A 17,184-nucleotide genomic window follows, 5' to 3' on the forward strand; every position below is an offset into this window, starting at 1 on the left:
TTTTTGACATCCAAACAGCGTTCCATAGTATATACAGTTGAAGTTGGAAGTTTATATACACTTAGGTTGGAGTCATTAAAACTCGTTTTTCAACCAATTCACAAAATTCTTGTTAACAAACTATAGTTTATGAAGTAATTTTCCCAACAATTGTTAACAGACAGATTATTTCACTTATATTTCCCCATATCACAATTTCAGTGGGTCAGAAGTTAACATGCACTAAGTTGACTGCCTTTAAACAGCTTGGAAAATTCCAGAAAATTATGTCATGGCTTTAGAAGCTTCTGATATGCTAATAATTTGAGTCAATTTGAGGTGTACCTGAGGATGTATTTCAAGTCCTACCTTCAAACTCAGTGCCTCTTCGCATGACATCATGGGAAAATTAAAAGAAATCAGCATAGACCTCCACAAGTCTGGTTCATCCTTGGGAGCAATTTCCAAATGCCTGAAGGTACCACGTTCATCTGTACAAACAATAGTACACAAGCATAAACGCCATGTGACCACGCAGCTGTCATACCGCTCAGGAAGGAGACGTGTTCTGTCTCCTAGAGATGAACGTACTTTGGTGCGAAAAGTGCAAATCAATCCCAGAACAGCAGCAAATTACCTTGTGAAGATGCTGGAGTAAACAGGTACAAAAGTATCTATATCCACAGTAAAACGAGTCCTATATCGACATAACCTGAAAGGCCGGTCAGCAAGGAAGAAGCCACTGCTCCAAAACCACTACAGAATGCAACTGCACATGGGGACAAAGATCAGACTTTTTAGAGAAATGTCCTCTGGTCTGATGAAACAAAAATAGAACTGTTTGGCCATGATAACCATCGTTATGTTTGGAGGAAAAGGGGGGGGGGGGGCTTGCAAGCCGAAGAACACCATCCCAACTGTGAAGCACGGGGGTGGCAGCATCATGTTGTGGGGGTGCTTTGCTGCAGGAGGTACTGCTGCACTTCACAAAATAGATGGCATCACGAGGATGGTAAATTATGTGGATATATTGAAGCAACATCTCAAGACATCAGTCAGGAAGTTAAAGCTTGGTCGCAAATGGGTCTTCCAAACGGACAATGACCCCAAGCATACTTCCAAAGTTAGGACAACAAAGTCAAGGTATTGGAGTGGCCATCACAAAGCCCTGACCTCAATCCCATTGAACATTTGTGGGCAGAACTGAAAAAGTGTGCGCGAGCGAGGAGACCTACAAACCTGACTCAGTTACACCAGCTCTGTCAGGAGGAATGGGACAAAATTCACCCAACTTATTGTGGGAAGCTTCTGGAAGGCTACCCGAAACGTTTGACCCAAGTTAAACAATTTAAAGGCAATGCTACCAAATAATAATTGAGTGTATGTAAACTTCTGACACACTGGGAATGTGATGAAAGAAATAAAAGCTGAAATAAAACACTCTCTCTACTATTATTCTGACATTTCACATTGTTAAAATAAAGTGGTGATCCTAACTGACCGAAGACAGGGAATTCTTACTGGAATGAATTGTCAGGAATTGTGAAAAACTGAGTTTAAATGTACTTGGCTAAGGTGTATGTAAACTTCCGACTTCAACTGTATGTTGTGACGCTATTACTGAGTAACTCCGGTAGGGCAACGTCTGAAAAATAGCGCACTTGGTACCATTATACATTTCAGGAGAGTCAGCAAAACTAGTGCTCTCTATATGTGCTCTGGATCATTAGACACCATTAGACATGCACTTGTCTGGGGAGTGGACATGACTGTTTATATTTGTAACGGTGTTATGGCCTAATATGTACTGTTGCTATGATTACACATTTTGGGACTTTACCAGAACATGGGTGTCCCTTTCAGAGGAGTTAGCAGGATGACAAGTCTGGTTATTTCTGTAAAGTTGCTGTTGCTTTGGTCCCACATTCATGCACCTGTCTTAAGGAGAGTACCTGTCTGCATTTTTAAACTATCGGTGAGGCTCTACAGTTTACATTCCCTAATATGAAACCAAACTAAACTCAGTGCAAGGCAATAAGATAACGGTGGCTAAATGCCAGAGGGGATGAGTAATTAAGAGGAGTTACTATGGGTGTGACATAAGGAGGAAAAATGTATAAGAAGTATGTGCCAAGACTGGAAAGTAGTTTTCATGAACGAGCTCGGCTTTTATTATGTTGTAATAAAAGTCTATTTGAACTCACAGACTCCGGTATTTGAGAAATATGATTGACTGAATATTTCCAAGATAGTACCGGTGCTCGACCAGTCAGCTAAAGACAACATCATACACGACAGAAAAAGGTTGATTGTCAAGGGCAATGAATTCCATTATCTTGGCTTTAATGGATTTCACCATTGAGTTGTCTCGCTGAAATGTTCTTACTCTTTCAAATGACTGCTCGACTTGTTGACTGCTCGATCCACACAGCAGACATTGTGGGCTAAGTCAGGAATGCTGTGTTGCAACATTTTACGTGGCGTCATTACGTCCTGTACCTACGTTATATAAGTGTGCACGGTAGCTATGACATTGGTTTTTAATATTGGCGTTAAACTTGTGATCAAACATTTGACAGGATGTTTCACATCAGCACTGCACCAAATGAAAACACAATTAGAATGTGATGAAACGACTGACTTAATCTATTTTATATTCCGACCTCTATATCTCCTGGAACGTAAAGGGTATCAACCGCTCATCATATCCAACTAAAGCAGGCAACATTGGAGCTGGGGTAACATTAGGTCCCACGGACTCCCATAGTAATGTAATCTCTGATGTTTGAAGTCAATCATAATGGAATAGTATCCTTGAGAGAGGGGGGGGTTATAATAATAATCTGCCTTGCCAATGGAGCATTTACATGTACTCTGAGGGGATGGAATTTAATTTGAGAAAATGTTCATAAAAACTAACAGCTACAAAGCACTGGGCTGTAACAAGGTTACCATTGAGTCAGAACTGATGAAACAGCCACTCGACTTTGAGCTTAGAACGGCACTTTCTCACTTTATCTTTCAGTGAATGCTACAGTACAACCCAGATGAGGATTTATTTTATTTTACTTACTATGTATACATGTACTATTATGCATCTGAAATGCTGTTGGTTGAATAAAATGTACCACATTGTAAGTGTACTGCGCTGGTCATTCAGAAAGTCGTTTTAATACCTTTGACAAATTTGAGATTTCTTTAACTAGGATCCTTAACTACCTTGCTTATCATAATTACATTTCTTCTTCTCCGATTAAAATAAATCAAAAGGAGGGGTTTCAATTTGCGAAGGAAGCCAATTTGACGGCTCGGGCCCAGACACATCACAACTGACGTTTAAATGTTTAGCTGTTTAAATTGCACTTAAGAAAGTAAATGTCACAGGGGTTCGAAGGGGATACAACAGGCTAATGATGGCAGGTAGCCTTGGGAACAGGGTCCTGGATCCTCACATTCTTAATGTGCATTTAGCTTGTTAATTGGTGCCATTATAAAAGGTCTCTGCGGCGAGAAAGGGGTCACCACCGTCATCACTTTTGGAAGCTTCTGGGAGGTGAAAGGAGAGGAACAGAAGGAAAAGATTACTCACCGACCAGTCGGATCACGTTGAGGGTTGTGTTGGTCAGGATGGGAGCGTTGGAGCCTTTGTTTAGGCTGTAGTCAGACTTCTTCCTGCTGCGCAGGGTCTCCCTTGACGCACTGATTAGGGAGAGAGGAGAGGCGTGTGGGCAGGACAACAAGGCCAATGCTTGCAGGTCAGGAGGGCCAGACAAGAAACTAAATGACGACATGGTGATGTTCAAGACAGCGGTTCAGTTTCATAACCGAGGCTTGGTGATAACCATGGCTCAGTGCTTGAGCCCAAACACAGACAGTTGTACAGGTTCATAACCCTGTGGTTCAGTGGTTGAGCCCAGACACAGACAGCTGTTCAGGTTCATAACCCTAAAGCTCGTTGCTTGAGCCCAGACATTCATTCATAAAATATTTTTAATTGATCAATTAAGTGGCGTGACACAAGAGCGGGGCCAAAGACACAGCTAAAACGACACCAGGGTTGGGGGGGTGGTGAACAGCTAATCTTACAGAACCTGCCCTCCGACTAACGATTAAACATCATCTACCACCATTCATTAGTACATCTCTAATTCCTGGACCTAGATGTCAACTTCCTGCAGCGCATCAATTAGCCAGTGATCCCCTCTGAAAGATTGGGAAATGAGCATGTTAGAGGCTTAGCTCAGTACAACACATCGGGGTGAATGCAGACTCTGCAGGCACCATGTACAGTATTGTATTTATTAAGGATCCCCATTAGCTTGTGCAGCATGAAGTTAACCCAAGGCTCTCACCATTCAGATGTAGGATCTTAATTTGAACACCCTGTTGCAGGAGAACTTTGGATTTGAGGTTTAAAAAGGCTTTTGAAGTTTGTGATTTCCACTTTGAAATTACAGACTTGATTTTCCCTTACAAAAAATCTATCAACCCCCACAAAAATGTATATTAATTATTATCCACATAATTCACATTTCCTGTAGCTGCAGGATTATTCTCCTGCTCCGCTGTAGCAAACTGGCTCAAATTAAGATCCTACATCTGTACAACATGCATGGAAATCAAGTGTGTCATGTCTATGTACATTTTCAATTCATTACTTCCTACATCCAACATCCGTTCCTAATGAAGAGCTGTTGAATAAGTAAACAATGTGGTTTTTGCACTCTGCTGCACATCTGGCGATATCACACAATTAGCTGCCGTATCGTAGCACGTAGTCCACATACACAGTCTACACACTGATTTACTGCAGAAAGAATCTCCCCTCTACTTCGTTAGCAAGAGAACAATGTGTGTGTGTGTGTGTGCGTGCATGAACAGTGAAAGAGCGGCATTATACATTCATAACTCCATGAAACCATGATGAGCCTTGCTAATTGTGATTGTGATTTACGACACACATTACACCAGTTTAGGAAGAGGCCTTAAATAATAACCGCAAAAATGCCGCTACTAAAATGGTGACAATTTGCATAACATAAAACTAAAGCGCCCACAAGTAACTCTTCCAGTGGAAGGCACAGTAATGTATTTTAATGATCTGTTACAAAACGGCTTCATTCAAACACTTCCAATACTATAGAAGATGAAGATTTAAGAACACATTCACATGGGTAGAAACTGCCTCCTTCAGTGTGTTAATTCATCCTCATTTCTCCACCAAAGAGGGATAATGATTGCCTGTGTGTTTATCATGGGATTCGAGTGTTAATCAGTGAGGGGAGGGTAAAACAATTGTTCATTATGTAGAAAAGGGACTTCATGCAAATGTGCCAACATTGATGGGTTATGTAGGAATGAGCAGCTACACATCTCTGAGGCGGTTATTCAACAATACACAGAAAAAAACAATGAGAATTGTTTTTTTCCTCAGTGTAGTGTTGAAATGGCTGCAATTAAAATGAATGTATTGGCTACATATTTGGAATAACCACCTCAGAGATATGTGTAGCTGCTCACTCCTACATTATGTAAATAGTGTACGCATCTTTCCAATTATAGTTGTTCATCATACATTAACTACTGGCATAGTACTTGAGAACTTGACCAGTGAGGTCACGGGGTATGACATCATCACGTCGTGACTTTTGAACTGACCTCTTGAGAGGGACGTCTCCGGTCTGCTCGTCCACGTAGTCCTGCTTGAGTTCATCAGGGACGTCACTGTCGCTGTCATAGTCCTGGTACACACACTTCTCCAGCTCATCGGACTCATACTGCAGAGGGGAAGAATAGTAACAATATCCTTCAAATATGGCCATTTAGAAAAAGGTTTATATATAATAAAAATATGATCATTTAGATGCTTTTATCACTGTGGTAGTCCTGGTATACTTCTCCAACTCATCAGACTCACAACGTAGAGGGGAAATAACAGTAACAATATGATCATTCAGATGCTTTTATCACTGTGGTAGTCCTGGTATACTTCTCCAACTCAGACTCACAACGTAGAGGGGAAATAACAGTAACAATATGGTCATTCAGAAAAGAGGTATAAATGATGAAAAGTTTATCAGTTTAGATGCTTTTATCCAAAGTGATAGTAACAGTAACACACTTTACCTGAGCTTGAATAATGTCAGGTAATCGAAATGCCATTGTGAAAATATAAAGCTGAGAGTGAATCCTATAAGGTATACAGCTCTCTCTCTATATGGTGGGAATTACATGTTGGCACAATATTGCTGTTCTCCTGAAGTAGAAAGAGAACAAGTAGAATAGGTGGTGAGGCAGATAGCAGCTTGTGTAAACTCACTTTCTCAATTTGATCCCAATCTAGCGGGAAATAATGCTTCCGATTGAGCTCTATCAGTTCATATTGAAAACAAGTTTCAGGCTATGAAAACGTATTAACAAGAAAATAACCATTTTGGATTTGACTAATCCCTTTTGATAAGATGTTTTTTCTCCTCAAGGTACATTGGTATTAGAATTAAGACAAAAACAAACAAAGGCTTGATTGTAATGGCAGAACAAAACTAACTGGTAACGGAAACCCAACAGATAATACCTTTATACAGAGGCGTTGAAATGGAACAACTCCAGTCCACTTGTACACAAGAACATTACCATAAAAGCTTCTCTTCATGAAAGCTAGCCTATTAGTTCATTAATATCAGTGTGCTACCACTCAAGATAACAGAGTTCTCCAAACACCCAACACCCATATAAATATACCCTTTATTTTTCATTACATCCTCAGCTCATATTAAATATCATTAAATGTCAGACGCACAAAAGCATTAAGCACCACTGCGGCGGGTGTTAATTCAGGCGTGACAGTTAAGGTGACTATAAACCACTTAACGTCCCCAAATGATTACGTGCGACTTAAATCACTGCTATAATGCCTGGTGAGATCTGATGGAACGACAGCAGGCGTTATGGATAAGGATCAGTGGATGGTGATAGAACTGGAGAGACGCAGCAGAACTCTAAAGTACATACTGGACTAGCCATACTGAGTATAATGGACAACGGACACTAACAAATGATTGTGGCAGAGAGAGAGAGTTATGGAGTATGACACCTTTGATAGAAATAGCCTTAACTTACCCCTATCAACACAACAGCTGGTGCTCGCATACTATTATATTCCACATTTTATTTTTTATTTATTTCACCTTTATTTAACCAGGTAGGCTAGTTGAGAACAAGTTCTCATTTGCAACTGCGACCTGGCCAAGATAAAGCATAGCAGTGTGAACAGACAACAGAGTTACACATGGAGTAAACAATTAACAAGTCAATAACACAGTAGAAAAAAAAGGGGGAGTCTATATACAATGTGTGCAAAAAGTATACAGAATATAGGTCCAGTGATTCTCCTGTATTTTGTAATAGGTAACAACCACGAGACTTATAACTATATAAGTCTCGTATTCATGCATTTTGAGGTTGGTCCGGTTTGATTATTTAAAAAAGGGGTTTAAATTTTCATAATTAAAAAAAACATTAAATGCTCTATGCGTTCTATCCCTCAATAGCACATTATTCAGTCTCTTTTACATAGCAGGCGTAAGAGAAACAGACCAGACAAGGTAGGCGCGCAGTGGATTAAGGTCATTGTAGTTAATTACCACATTTTCTACGATAAACTACGTAGAATATTGGCCTGTTGGAAACTACAACTCCCTACTAGATCGCACAGTTCGGGCTTGATCTAATTTATCTCTTGAGAAACTGCGCACAGAAAGAAAACATTATTGAACTGATATAGGTCAATTAGTTGTTTAAAAAACTAAAAATAACGGAAAATTGCTCAGCACTACTTTGGTAAATTGCTCAGCACTACTTATAATATAACATATGTACAATATAACACCTCTGTTATAAGCATGTAAAAAGTGCACGTGGGTAAGTGTGTAATCCAAAGGCACTCCATACCCCGTTGGAGGCCGATCACGTGCATCTCATGATCTGAATACAGACTACAGGACTGGTATCAATAAACCTGTAATACATCTGTAACGATCATGTAATATAACGCAAGGCACTGCCTACCCCATTGGAAGCCAGTACGTCCTCAGTCTCCTCATCTTTGTTGTCGATGTGCCTCTCAAAGGGGTTCCCCTCCTGACTGAAGTGCTGAAACAGAGACAGGACTTCCTGGTCCTTGCTGGACAACACCTGGTCCTGACTGGACAACACCTGTCTACTGGGAGACACTGAAGGGGACCGGCTCTGACCCATGAACTTAAACTCCTGCAGAGAGAGAGAGCAGAGGGAGAGATACGCTTACAGTGAATAGAGAGACATGCAAAGAGTGAATACAGGGTGAGGCTTAGCTACAATGAGTTACCATTGATCACAAAGAAGGAGTCAATGGAGAAAAAAATAAACACCAGGAAATGACTATCGAGCATATTTTTTATATTGTACAGGTATAATGGAGTTACTGCTCGTGTTGCTATAACAAAAGATCTTGGATACTGTCGAAGAGAACAAATAAAAGACTGGGATATAGGAAAAGACGGAAACCCGAGCATCATCTTTGCCAGCGGCAGAACAGAAGCTTGAACCAGTTTACTGCCTGCCTCTACATAAGTCACACAACAGAGACTCCCCAGCCAGAATTATACCTACCACTTCCGTATTGTGTTTGTTAGATACCCAAGCCATGAATCTTTCATGAGATGCTAGCGGGACCCTGGCTGCCGTGAGGGGAACCTGGTAGGAGGCTGGCTAGATTATTCATTCCATGGTAGTCCTGTGATGTTGCTGACAGAAGGATTACATCCTAAACTGCTTGTGAGCGAATAGGAGCGGCATAGACAAAGAAACAATCCCATACGCCTGCTGACGCTGCATGTTTAAACATGTAGATTACATTATAGAACACGTTTTCTGTACAACTTTCCTCTGTACATAAAAACCCTAAACTGCATTGATTACAACATTAATAAACTCCCGTATCAAGGATTGAAAGAATCATGAATATAGTAGACAAGCATTGGTTAGGCTACATATTCAAACATTCACCTAACCTGAGATTTAGATACAGGCTTGACAGAAGTTCCCCATTTATAAGTTCAACCTCTCCAGTTGAAAACACTTGGTAATAACATCTCTAGGGAAAGGTGGTTAGGCTATACGTGAGCTAATACCACTTCTTGGATTCATATCCCACAAGACAGCACAATCACATTGGCTTGCATCCCAAATGGCACACTCATCTCTATATAGTGGACTACTTTTAAGCAGGGCACTTAATGCTCTGGTCAAATGTAGTGCACTACATAGGGAATAGGATGCCATTTGGGTCTCAGCCATGGTTTAGAGGATCCTGTCACAATACCATTCCCTCTGGCTGGAGTTCCTTTAACAAATCTCTCCTCTCCTTTTCAACAGTGAAACAAAGGCTTAGCCTCAATTACTCTCAAATGACAGTTTAGCATGGGAAGGCCATTAAGATGCCTATTCTTCATACGATAATGGGAGAGGGAAGTCAAATATGCTAATGCTGGAGGGTACATTGGGAGGATGGTTGTGAGGGAATCTGCTTCCACCACAGGGTGCTAGCCCGGGAGAGATGGCGATATCACAACATCAGAGGTTGTTTCTTAAAGTTTCCTTGATGTCTGCTGGCAATCAAGAAATGTAAGAGTTTCACGTCATCTCTCCACTCTATTTAATAGACATTCCCGTTTTGCAATTCTTTATTCAAGGTTTTCATATTGATGTCATGTTTGACATGTCCAGGGACATTGTACGTACAGCTTTAACTTTTTGTTACACCTCTGTCCCCCCCCCCCCTGCTGACAGCTAGGACCACTATGATTTATATCCATATGTAAATGCCATGCCTACGATGAGTCTACAGCACATCACTTCTCTGAGGTTCCCTGGCTCCTAACTGTCTTACTCACATGGAGCTGAGCGATGTTGAAGTTGGACTTGACAGGACACAGTTCCCACGTCTCATTTTCCAGAAACATCCGCAACTCCTCCAGGCGTGTCCTGGGGGCATAGAGAAAGAAAGGGATGGAGGAAAAGAAAAGAAACAAGACGAAGAGAAGTCAGCGTTTGCCGAATAACGACCGTTGCCATTTACTTTCAAGCACAAGAGCTCTTGTTCTCCCAGAGTCCCAGATGAAATGTGTGGATACAAACAGAGATGTGTCACGGTAGGTATGGAGGGCTGTTTGTTGAGGGAGAAAGGACCGTCCATACACTGCTATGATCATCACCCCCCGCTTGCGAACCACCACACTCGCCGCCTCTCTTTTGGGGGTCAATATCAATTCATCCACAGGAAATGTCAGTATAAACATCAAACATTACAGAGTCCCGGTCCCTCAGCTTACAGGTGTTTGAATAAATGTCACAACAGACAGTATGTCCCAACAATGGTCAGTCATATCGCTGTTATAAGAAGGTGATGAACGAGAGATAGTCATAATATGTGACACCTTTCAAATCAAATCAAATCTTCGTAGTCACATCTGCTGAATACAACAGGTATTAAAGTGAAATGCTTACTTACAAGCCCTTAACCAACACAGCAGTTTAAAAAATACCAATAAGAAGTAGTTAAGGAGCAGCAGTAAAATAACAATAGCGAGACTATATACACGGGGTACCGGTACAGAATCAATGTGGAGGCTATATACAGGGGGTACCGGTACAGAGTCAATGTGGAGGCTATATACAGGGGGTACCGGTACAGAGTCAATGTGGAGGCTATATACAGGGGGTACTGGTACAGAGTCAATGTGGAGGCTATATACACGGGGTACCGGTACAGAGTCAATGTGGAGGCTATATACACGGGGTACCGGTACAGAGTCAATGTGGAGACTATATACACGGGGTACCGGTACAGAGTCAAAGTGGAGGCTATATTCAGGGGGTACCGGTACAGAGTCAATGTGGAGGCTATATACAGGGGGTACCGGTACAGAGTCAATGTGGAGGCTATATACAGGGGGTACCGGTACAGAGTCAATGTGGAGGCTATATACAGGGGGTACCGGTACAGAGTCAATGTGGAGGCTATATACAGGGGGTACCGGTACAGAGTCAATGTGGAGGCTATATACAGGGGGTACCGGTACAGAGTCAATGTGGAGGCTATATACAGGGGGTACTGGTACAGAGTCAATGTGGAGACCATATACAGGGGGTACCGGTACAGAGTCAATGTGGAGGCTATATACAGGGGGTACCGGTACAGAGTCAATGTGGAGGCTATATACAGGGGGTACCGGTACAGAGTCAATGTGGAGGCTATATACAGGGGGTACTGGTACAGAGTCAATGTGGAGGCTATATACAGGGGGTACCGGTACAGAGTCAATGTGGAGGCTATATAGAGGGGGTACCGGTACAGAGTCAATGTGGAGGCTATATACAGGGGGTACCGGTACAGAGTCAATGTGGAAACCATATACAGGGGGTACCGGTACAGAGTCAATGTGCAGGGGCACAGGTTAGTCGAGGTAATATGTACATGTAGGTAGAGTTAAAGTGACTATAAATAGATAATAACAGAAAGTAGGAGTGGCGTAAAAGAGGAGGTCAATGCAAATAGTCTGATTAGTTTGATTAGACGTTCAGGAGTCTTATGGCTTGGGGGTACAAGCTGTTTAGAAGCCTCTTGGACCTAGACTTGGCGTCATGCTGTGGAGAGCATGATCACACAATCGCCCTGAACAGCTGGTGCTCTCATGCATGTTTCAGTGTTATTTGCCTGTAGTTTAGCTTGTCTGGTAGGCTCGCGTCACTGGGCAGCTCTTGGCTATGCTTCTATAATGGTTTGCAAGCCATGCCACATCCAACGAGCGGAATAAGTGATTTGGTATTCAAGCACACACAGAGGAGGAGGAGTGCAGTTGGTGCATGTGACAGAGCAGATATCTGGACATAGTTTCAGTTGAATCATTATAACAGTTCTGTGGTCAATTCAGGGGAGATAAAAACTAGCTACAATGTAAGTTGCACCTCTAAGCCCAGGGGGCACAATATAAATGTTAATGTCAAAATGTGTTAATGCAGCCAGTGCGACATAATGAAGGCCCACACAGTTTGCTGACGAGTAATGGCTTCGTGGCTGCATCCTAAGTTGTTGAGTATTCAGACAGAATGTGAAAATGGTGTTTAGGGAGCGGAGGGCGAGCAGGGCCTTGGTGGTAGAGTGTCTTAGTGTTGCTAAAAGGGAAAATGGGATCAAAGCAGAGTTGGCCACTGTCTCTGCCAATGTTGCCCTTCTCCTTCTCCCTCATTCCTCTGTCTCTGTTTTTATTTATTTTACCTTTATTTAACCAGGCAAGTCAGTTAAGAACAAATTCTTATTTTCAATGACGGCCTGGGAACAGTGGGTTAACTGCCTGTTCAGGGGCAGAACGACAGATTTGTACCTTGTCAGCTCAGGGGTTTGAACTCACAACCTTCCGGTTACTAGTCCAACACTCTAACCACTAGGCTACCCTGCTGCCCCTGTCTCTCTTTGTCTCTTGTCAGTCTCTCAATCTCTGTCTCACACTCATATTCTCTCTCCACCTACCCCCTACTTACATGTTCTTTTTCTCTCTGATCACTATTTCTGTCAGTATACTGCTACTTATCATCTATAACACCTGACAGGTAAACACACAACTGATCAGTGCAGACATCTTCTGATATAATGCATTCATTTATAATTATATCCACTTATATTCAGGTTGGGAAGAACAATAATGAAGTAAACAGACCATTGTTTTCCTGTGCAGATGGTGCAAACACATGTATCCAACCAGGAAAAAAATCGTATAACTTGGGTAAATATTCGCTAGCTAGGGCTAGGCAGGGACCTCACCTGTGGTAGTTCTTGAAGTAGTTTACGCTCTGACGTTTGATGGATTCCTGCAGCAACTCTGACTTACTGCCACAGAACTCCTCCCCCACTTGCATCAGCCTGTGTGTGTGTGTATGATTTACAGAGACACAGAAACAGAAAGGATGGGGAGAGAAAGGAGGAACAATGCCAAATGAGATCGAAAGAACACAAATGCGAGGGATTTTTTTATTTATTCGCCAGTAGTTCAAGTTCCCTAATTAACCCCATAGAGTTACTTCACAGCCATGTGGCCCTGAGACTGATCCCTGAGGAACCCCTATTCTCTCTCCCCACTGACCTGTAAGGACATAGCTGACCCAGAAACCCGATTCCTTAATTGACAAGCTTGTAAAGAGCCTGATTACGACCCTGTTCTGTTGGCAGAACAAGCAGATTCATTGATGCCCACATAACTCCCTCTTCACTTTGGTGGTTGTTCATTTAAAACAAGGGGTTTCACATGGACTGGGGGACAGAGGGAGAGCTTGAGGTTTCGGTCCCCTGTCGTTCAAACCAATTACTACTAATGAGGATGTGGTCGTAGAAATATAATTACTAGAACGGGTATCCCCATTCAATTCTATTAATTATATTTATATGTAGGCGTCATTACCTGCTGATAACATCCAAGACCACGATGAAGTCGTCATATTTGAAGTTAGACATGTCTGTACCAAGCAGATAGGCTTTCACTTTTAGCTGGACTTCCTGTAGGAAGAGAAGGGGAGGAAGATTTGACAATATTAAAGATTAAACTCATCTCCAGAGACTTTATTGTGGGTGAAGAGAATACTTGTTAGAGAGATGTGGAGGGGCGAGAGAGAGCGAGATGTGGAGGGACGAGAGCGAGCGAGATGTGGGGGGCGAGAGAGAGCGAGATGTGGGGGGGCGAGAGAGAGCGAGATGTGGGGGGGCGAAAGAGAGCGAGATGTGGAGGGGCGAGAGCGAGCGAGATGTGGAGGGGCGAGAGCGAGCGAGATGTGGAGGGGCGAGAGAGAGCGAGATGTGGGGGGGGGGGGGGCGAGAGAGAGCGAGATGTGGGGCGAGAGGGAGCGAGATGTGGGGCGAGAGGGAGCGAGATGTGGGGCGAGAGGGAGCGAGATGTGGGGCGAGAGGGAGCGAGATGTGGGGCGAGAGGGAGCGAGATGTGGGGCGAGAGAGGAGAGAGGGAGCAAGAGGAGAGCAGGAGAGAGAGTGGGAGAGAGAGAGGAGAGAGGAGAGAGGAGAGAGAGAGAGAGAGAGAGAGAGAGAGAGAGAGAGAGAGAGAGGGGGATAGAGAGAGAGAGAGAGAGGAGAGAGGGAGAGAGAGAGCGAGAGCGAGAGCCAGAGAGAAGAAAGCTTGTGTTCTGACCTGCCAGATTCGAGTGAGTCCATGCTCCAGTTTCTTCTTTACATAGCTGTGGTCAACAACCGCCTCCTCGGTGTCTGCAGCACCCGCTTCATCTGGGGACACAAATCACACATTGATTCATAATTACATCACACTGAAGTACCAGGCCTTATTCTATCATCTGCTGTTGTTTTGTTAGTAGGTGCTCATGATGTCAGTTGCTCATTCAGATGTATCTAGAACTGACTTTGGAACAGATTGGACTGAATTAACAGATTGGGGCAAATGTTTACTGTTTCACCCCCATCTTAATAGTACAAGCAATACCTTTGCTTTTCAACGTTTTGTTAGAGTAGCATTATTATTGCAAATAGATTGTGGGTCCTATCAATATAATTGTCTGAATAATTACCAATCCTCCATATATTTAAACAAATATTATTTATTCAAATTGCCATATATTTTTCAACTGCAATGTAATGTTTCACAAAAGTTCTGAACATTTCTATTCTCATAGCTTCTACAGATTGTAAATTAAACATTTTTACTTTGAAGAGTCTTATTATAATATTGATCAATTGACTATGACTTTTCAAAATAGTGCACCAAATAAAATAAAATGTATTGGTCACAATGTATTGGTCACACACACATGGTTAGCAGTTAGCAGATTGCGAGTGTATCGAAATGCTTGTGCTTCTAGTTCCGACCATGAAGTAATATCTAACAAGTAATCAAACAATTTCACAACTACCTTACACATACAAGTGTAAAGGAATGAATAAGTATATGAGCGTTGGCCAAACGGCATAGGCAAGATGCAGTAGATGGTATAGAGTACAGTATAGACATATGAGAAGAGTAGTGTAGGGTATGTAAACATTATATCAAGTGGCATTGTTTAAAGTGGCATAGTTTAGTGACTAGTGATATATTTATTACATCCAATTTTTAATTACTAAAGTGGCTAGAGATTGAGTCAGTATGTTGGCAGCAGCCACTCAATGTTAGTGATGGCCGATTAACAGTCTGATGGCCTTGAGATGGAAGCTGTTTTTCAGTCTCTCGATCCCAGCTTTGATGCACCTGTACTGACCTCGCCTTCTGGATGATAGCGGGGTGAACAGGCAGTGGCTCGGGTGGTTGTTGTCCTTTATGATATTTTTGGCCTCCCTGTGACATCGGGTGGTGTCGGTGTCCTGGAGAGCAGGTAATTTACCCCCGGTGATGCGTTGTGCAGACCTCACTACCCTCTGGAGAGCCTTACGGTTGTGGGCGGAGCAGTTGCCGTACCAGGCGGTGATACATGCTCTCGATTGTGCATCTGTAAAGGTTTGTGTGATTTTGGTGACAAACCAAATTTCTTCAGCCTCCTGAGGTTGAGGAGGCGCTGTTGGGCCTTCTTCACCACGCTGTCTGTGTGGGTGGACCATTTCAGTTTGTCTGTGATGTGTACGCCGAGGAACTTAAAACTTCCCACCTTCTCCATTACTGTCCCATCGATGTGGATAGGGGGCTGCTCCCTCTGCTGTTTCCTGAAGTCCATGATCATCTCCTTTGTTTTGTTGACGTTGAGTGTGAGGTTATTTTCCTGACACCATACTCCGAGGGCCCTCACCTCCTCCCTGTAGACCATCTCGTCGTTGTTGGTAATCAAGCCCACCACTGTAGTTGCGTCTGCAAACTTGATGATTGAGTTGGAGGCGTGCATGGCCACACAGTCATGGGTGAACAGGGAGTACAGGAGAGGGCTGAGAACGTACCCTTGTGGGGCCCCAGTGTTTAGAATCAGCGGGGCGGTGTCAAAACCCAGGGTCTCGAGCTTAATGACGAGTTTGGAGGGTACTATGGTGTTAAATGCAGAGCTGTAGTTGATGAACAGCATACGGCTGTGATTATAATGGAAGAAAATTCTCTTGGTAGATAATGCGGCCGACATTTGATTGTGAGGAATTCCAAGTCAGGTGAACAGAAGGATTTGAGTTCCTGTATGTATTCCTCCACCTCTCGTTAATCATAAGGCATAACATACCCCCCCCCCGCCCTTCTTCTTACACACAGGTGCACCTTGTGCTGGGGAAATTAAAGGCCACTCTAAAATGTGCAGTTGTGTCACACAACTCAGTTCCACAAATGTCTCAAGTGGAGAGAGCATGCAATTGGCATACAGACTGCAGGAATGTCCAACTGAGGTGTTACCAGAGAACTGAATGTTAATTTCTCTACCATAAACTGCCTCCAACGTCGTTCTATAGAATTTGTCAGTACATCCAACCAGCTTCAAAACCGCAGACCACATGTAACCACGCCAGCCCAGGAACTCCACATCCAGCTGCTTCACCTATGGGATGGTCTGAGACCAGCCACCTGGACATCAGATGAAACTGAGGAGTATTGGATCTGATTTTAATAGCTAACATTTCAATGGTCACAATAAATAGATATGCCGATAGTGGAAAACCTTGTTTTACTCCTCAACAGTATAATACTTTGAGAAGTAGACATTATTTACTATTTTACACCTGGGGTTACTGAATAACATCTCCCACCCCATCCTCGTAGCAGTAACAGTGTCATCTTTCCTTCTCCACCCCATTATACTAACCGTAATTTACAACGCCAATAGTAATGTTGGCAGCCGTCCACATTAGCCATCATGCTACTGATGAGCCCCATTTCCATACCCTCCTCATTTGGCTCAGTGTTTCCTCTGTAGATGATGTGATGACAGGAACAGAACAGCAGGAAAGAGACATACGTTACAGCCATTGTCATGTAATTCAGACACTAAAGAGGTCACAGCACCTTCTCTGCCAGCCAGCCAGCCTCGCCAGGCATCACATCAGAGAGAGAAGAAGAGCAGGAGAGAGGAGGAATACTGGCTTAGACCTGAAGACTTCCTGTATATGAGCTTAGGGGAATGTTGCCTACCCTCTGCAGTCAATAAAAAATAGCTGTAATTTATACGATTGAGAAGATTCCATTGAAGTAATAC

The 17,184-nt window shown here is 42.9% G+C and overlaps 1 protein-coding gene across 1 annotated transcript in view; it reads right to left on the reverse strand.

Annotated features, from left to right (window-relative positions):
* Positions 1–17,184, reverse strand: part of vps50 (VPS50 EARP/GARPII complex subunit) — a 222,461-nt gene that overhangs the window by 92,461 nt on the left and 112,816 nt on the right. Inside the window, exons 14-20 of the mRNA XM_036971386.2 lie at positions 14,211–14,302; positions 13,473–13,567; positions 12,839–12,937; positions 9,912–10,002; positions 8,047–8,247; positions 5,638–5,756; positions 3,569–3,678 (exon numbers count right to left, since the gene is read on the reverse strand). Of these exons, the coding sequence (XP_036827281.1) occupies positions 3,569–3,678; positions 5,638–5,756; positions 8,047–8,247; positions 9,912–10,002; positions 12,839–12,937; positions 13,473–13,567; positions 14,211–14,302 (807 nt within the window). The remainder of the gene's footprint in view (positions 1–3,568; positions 3,679–5,637; positions 5,757–8,046; positions 8,248–9,911; positions 10,003–12,838; positions 12,938–13,472; positions 13,568–14,210; positions 14,303–17,184) is intronic.

The sequence above is a fragment of the Oncorhynchus mykiss genome, chromosome 30 (assembly GCF_057628025.1).
Source record: "Oncorhynchus mykiss isolate SJ-2025 chromosome 30, ASM5762802v1, whole genome shotgun sequence".
Lineage (NCBI taxonomy): Eukaryota > Metazoa > Chordata > Actinopteri > Salmoniformes > Salmonidae > Oncorhynchus > Oncorhynchus mykiss.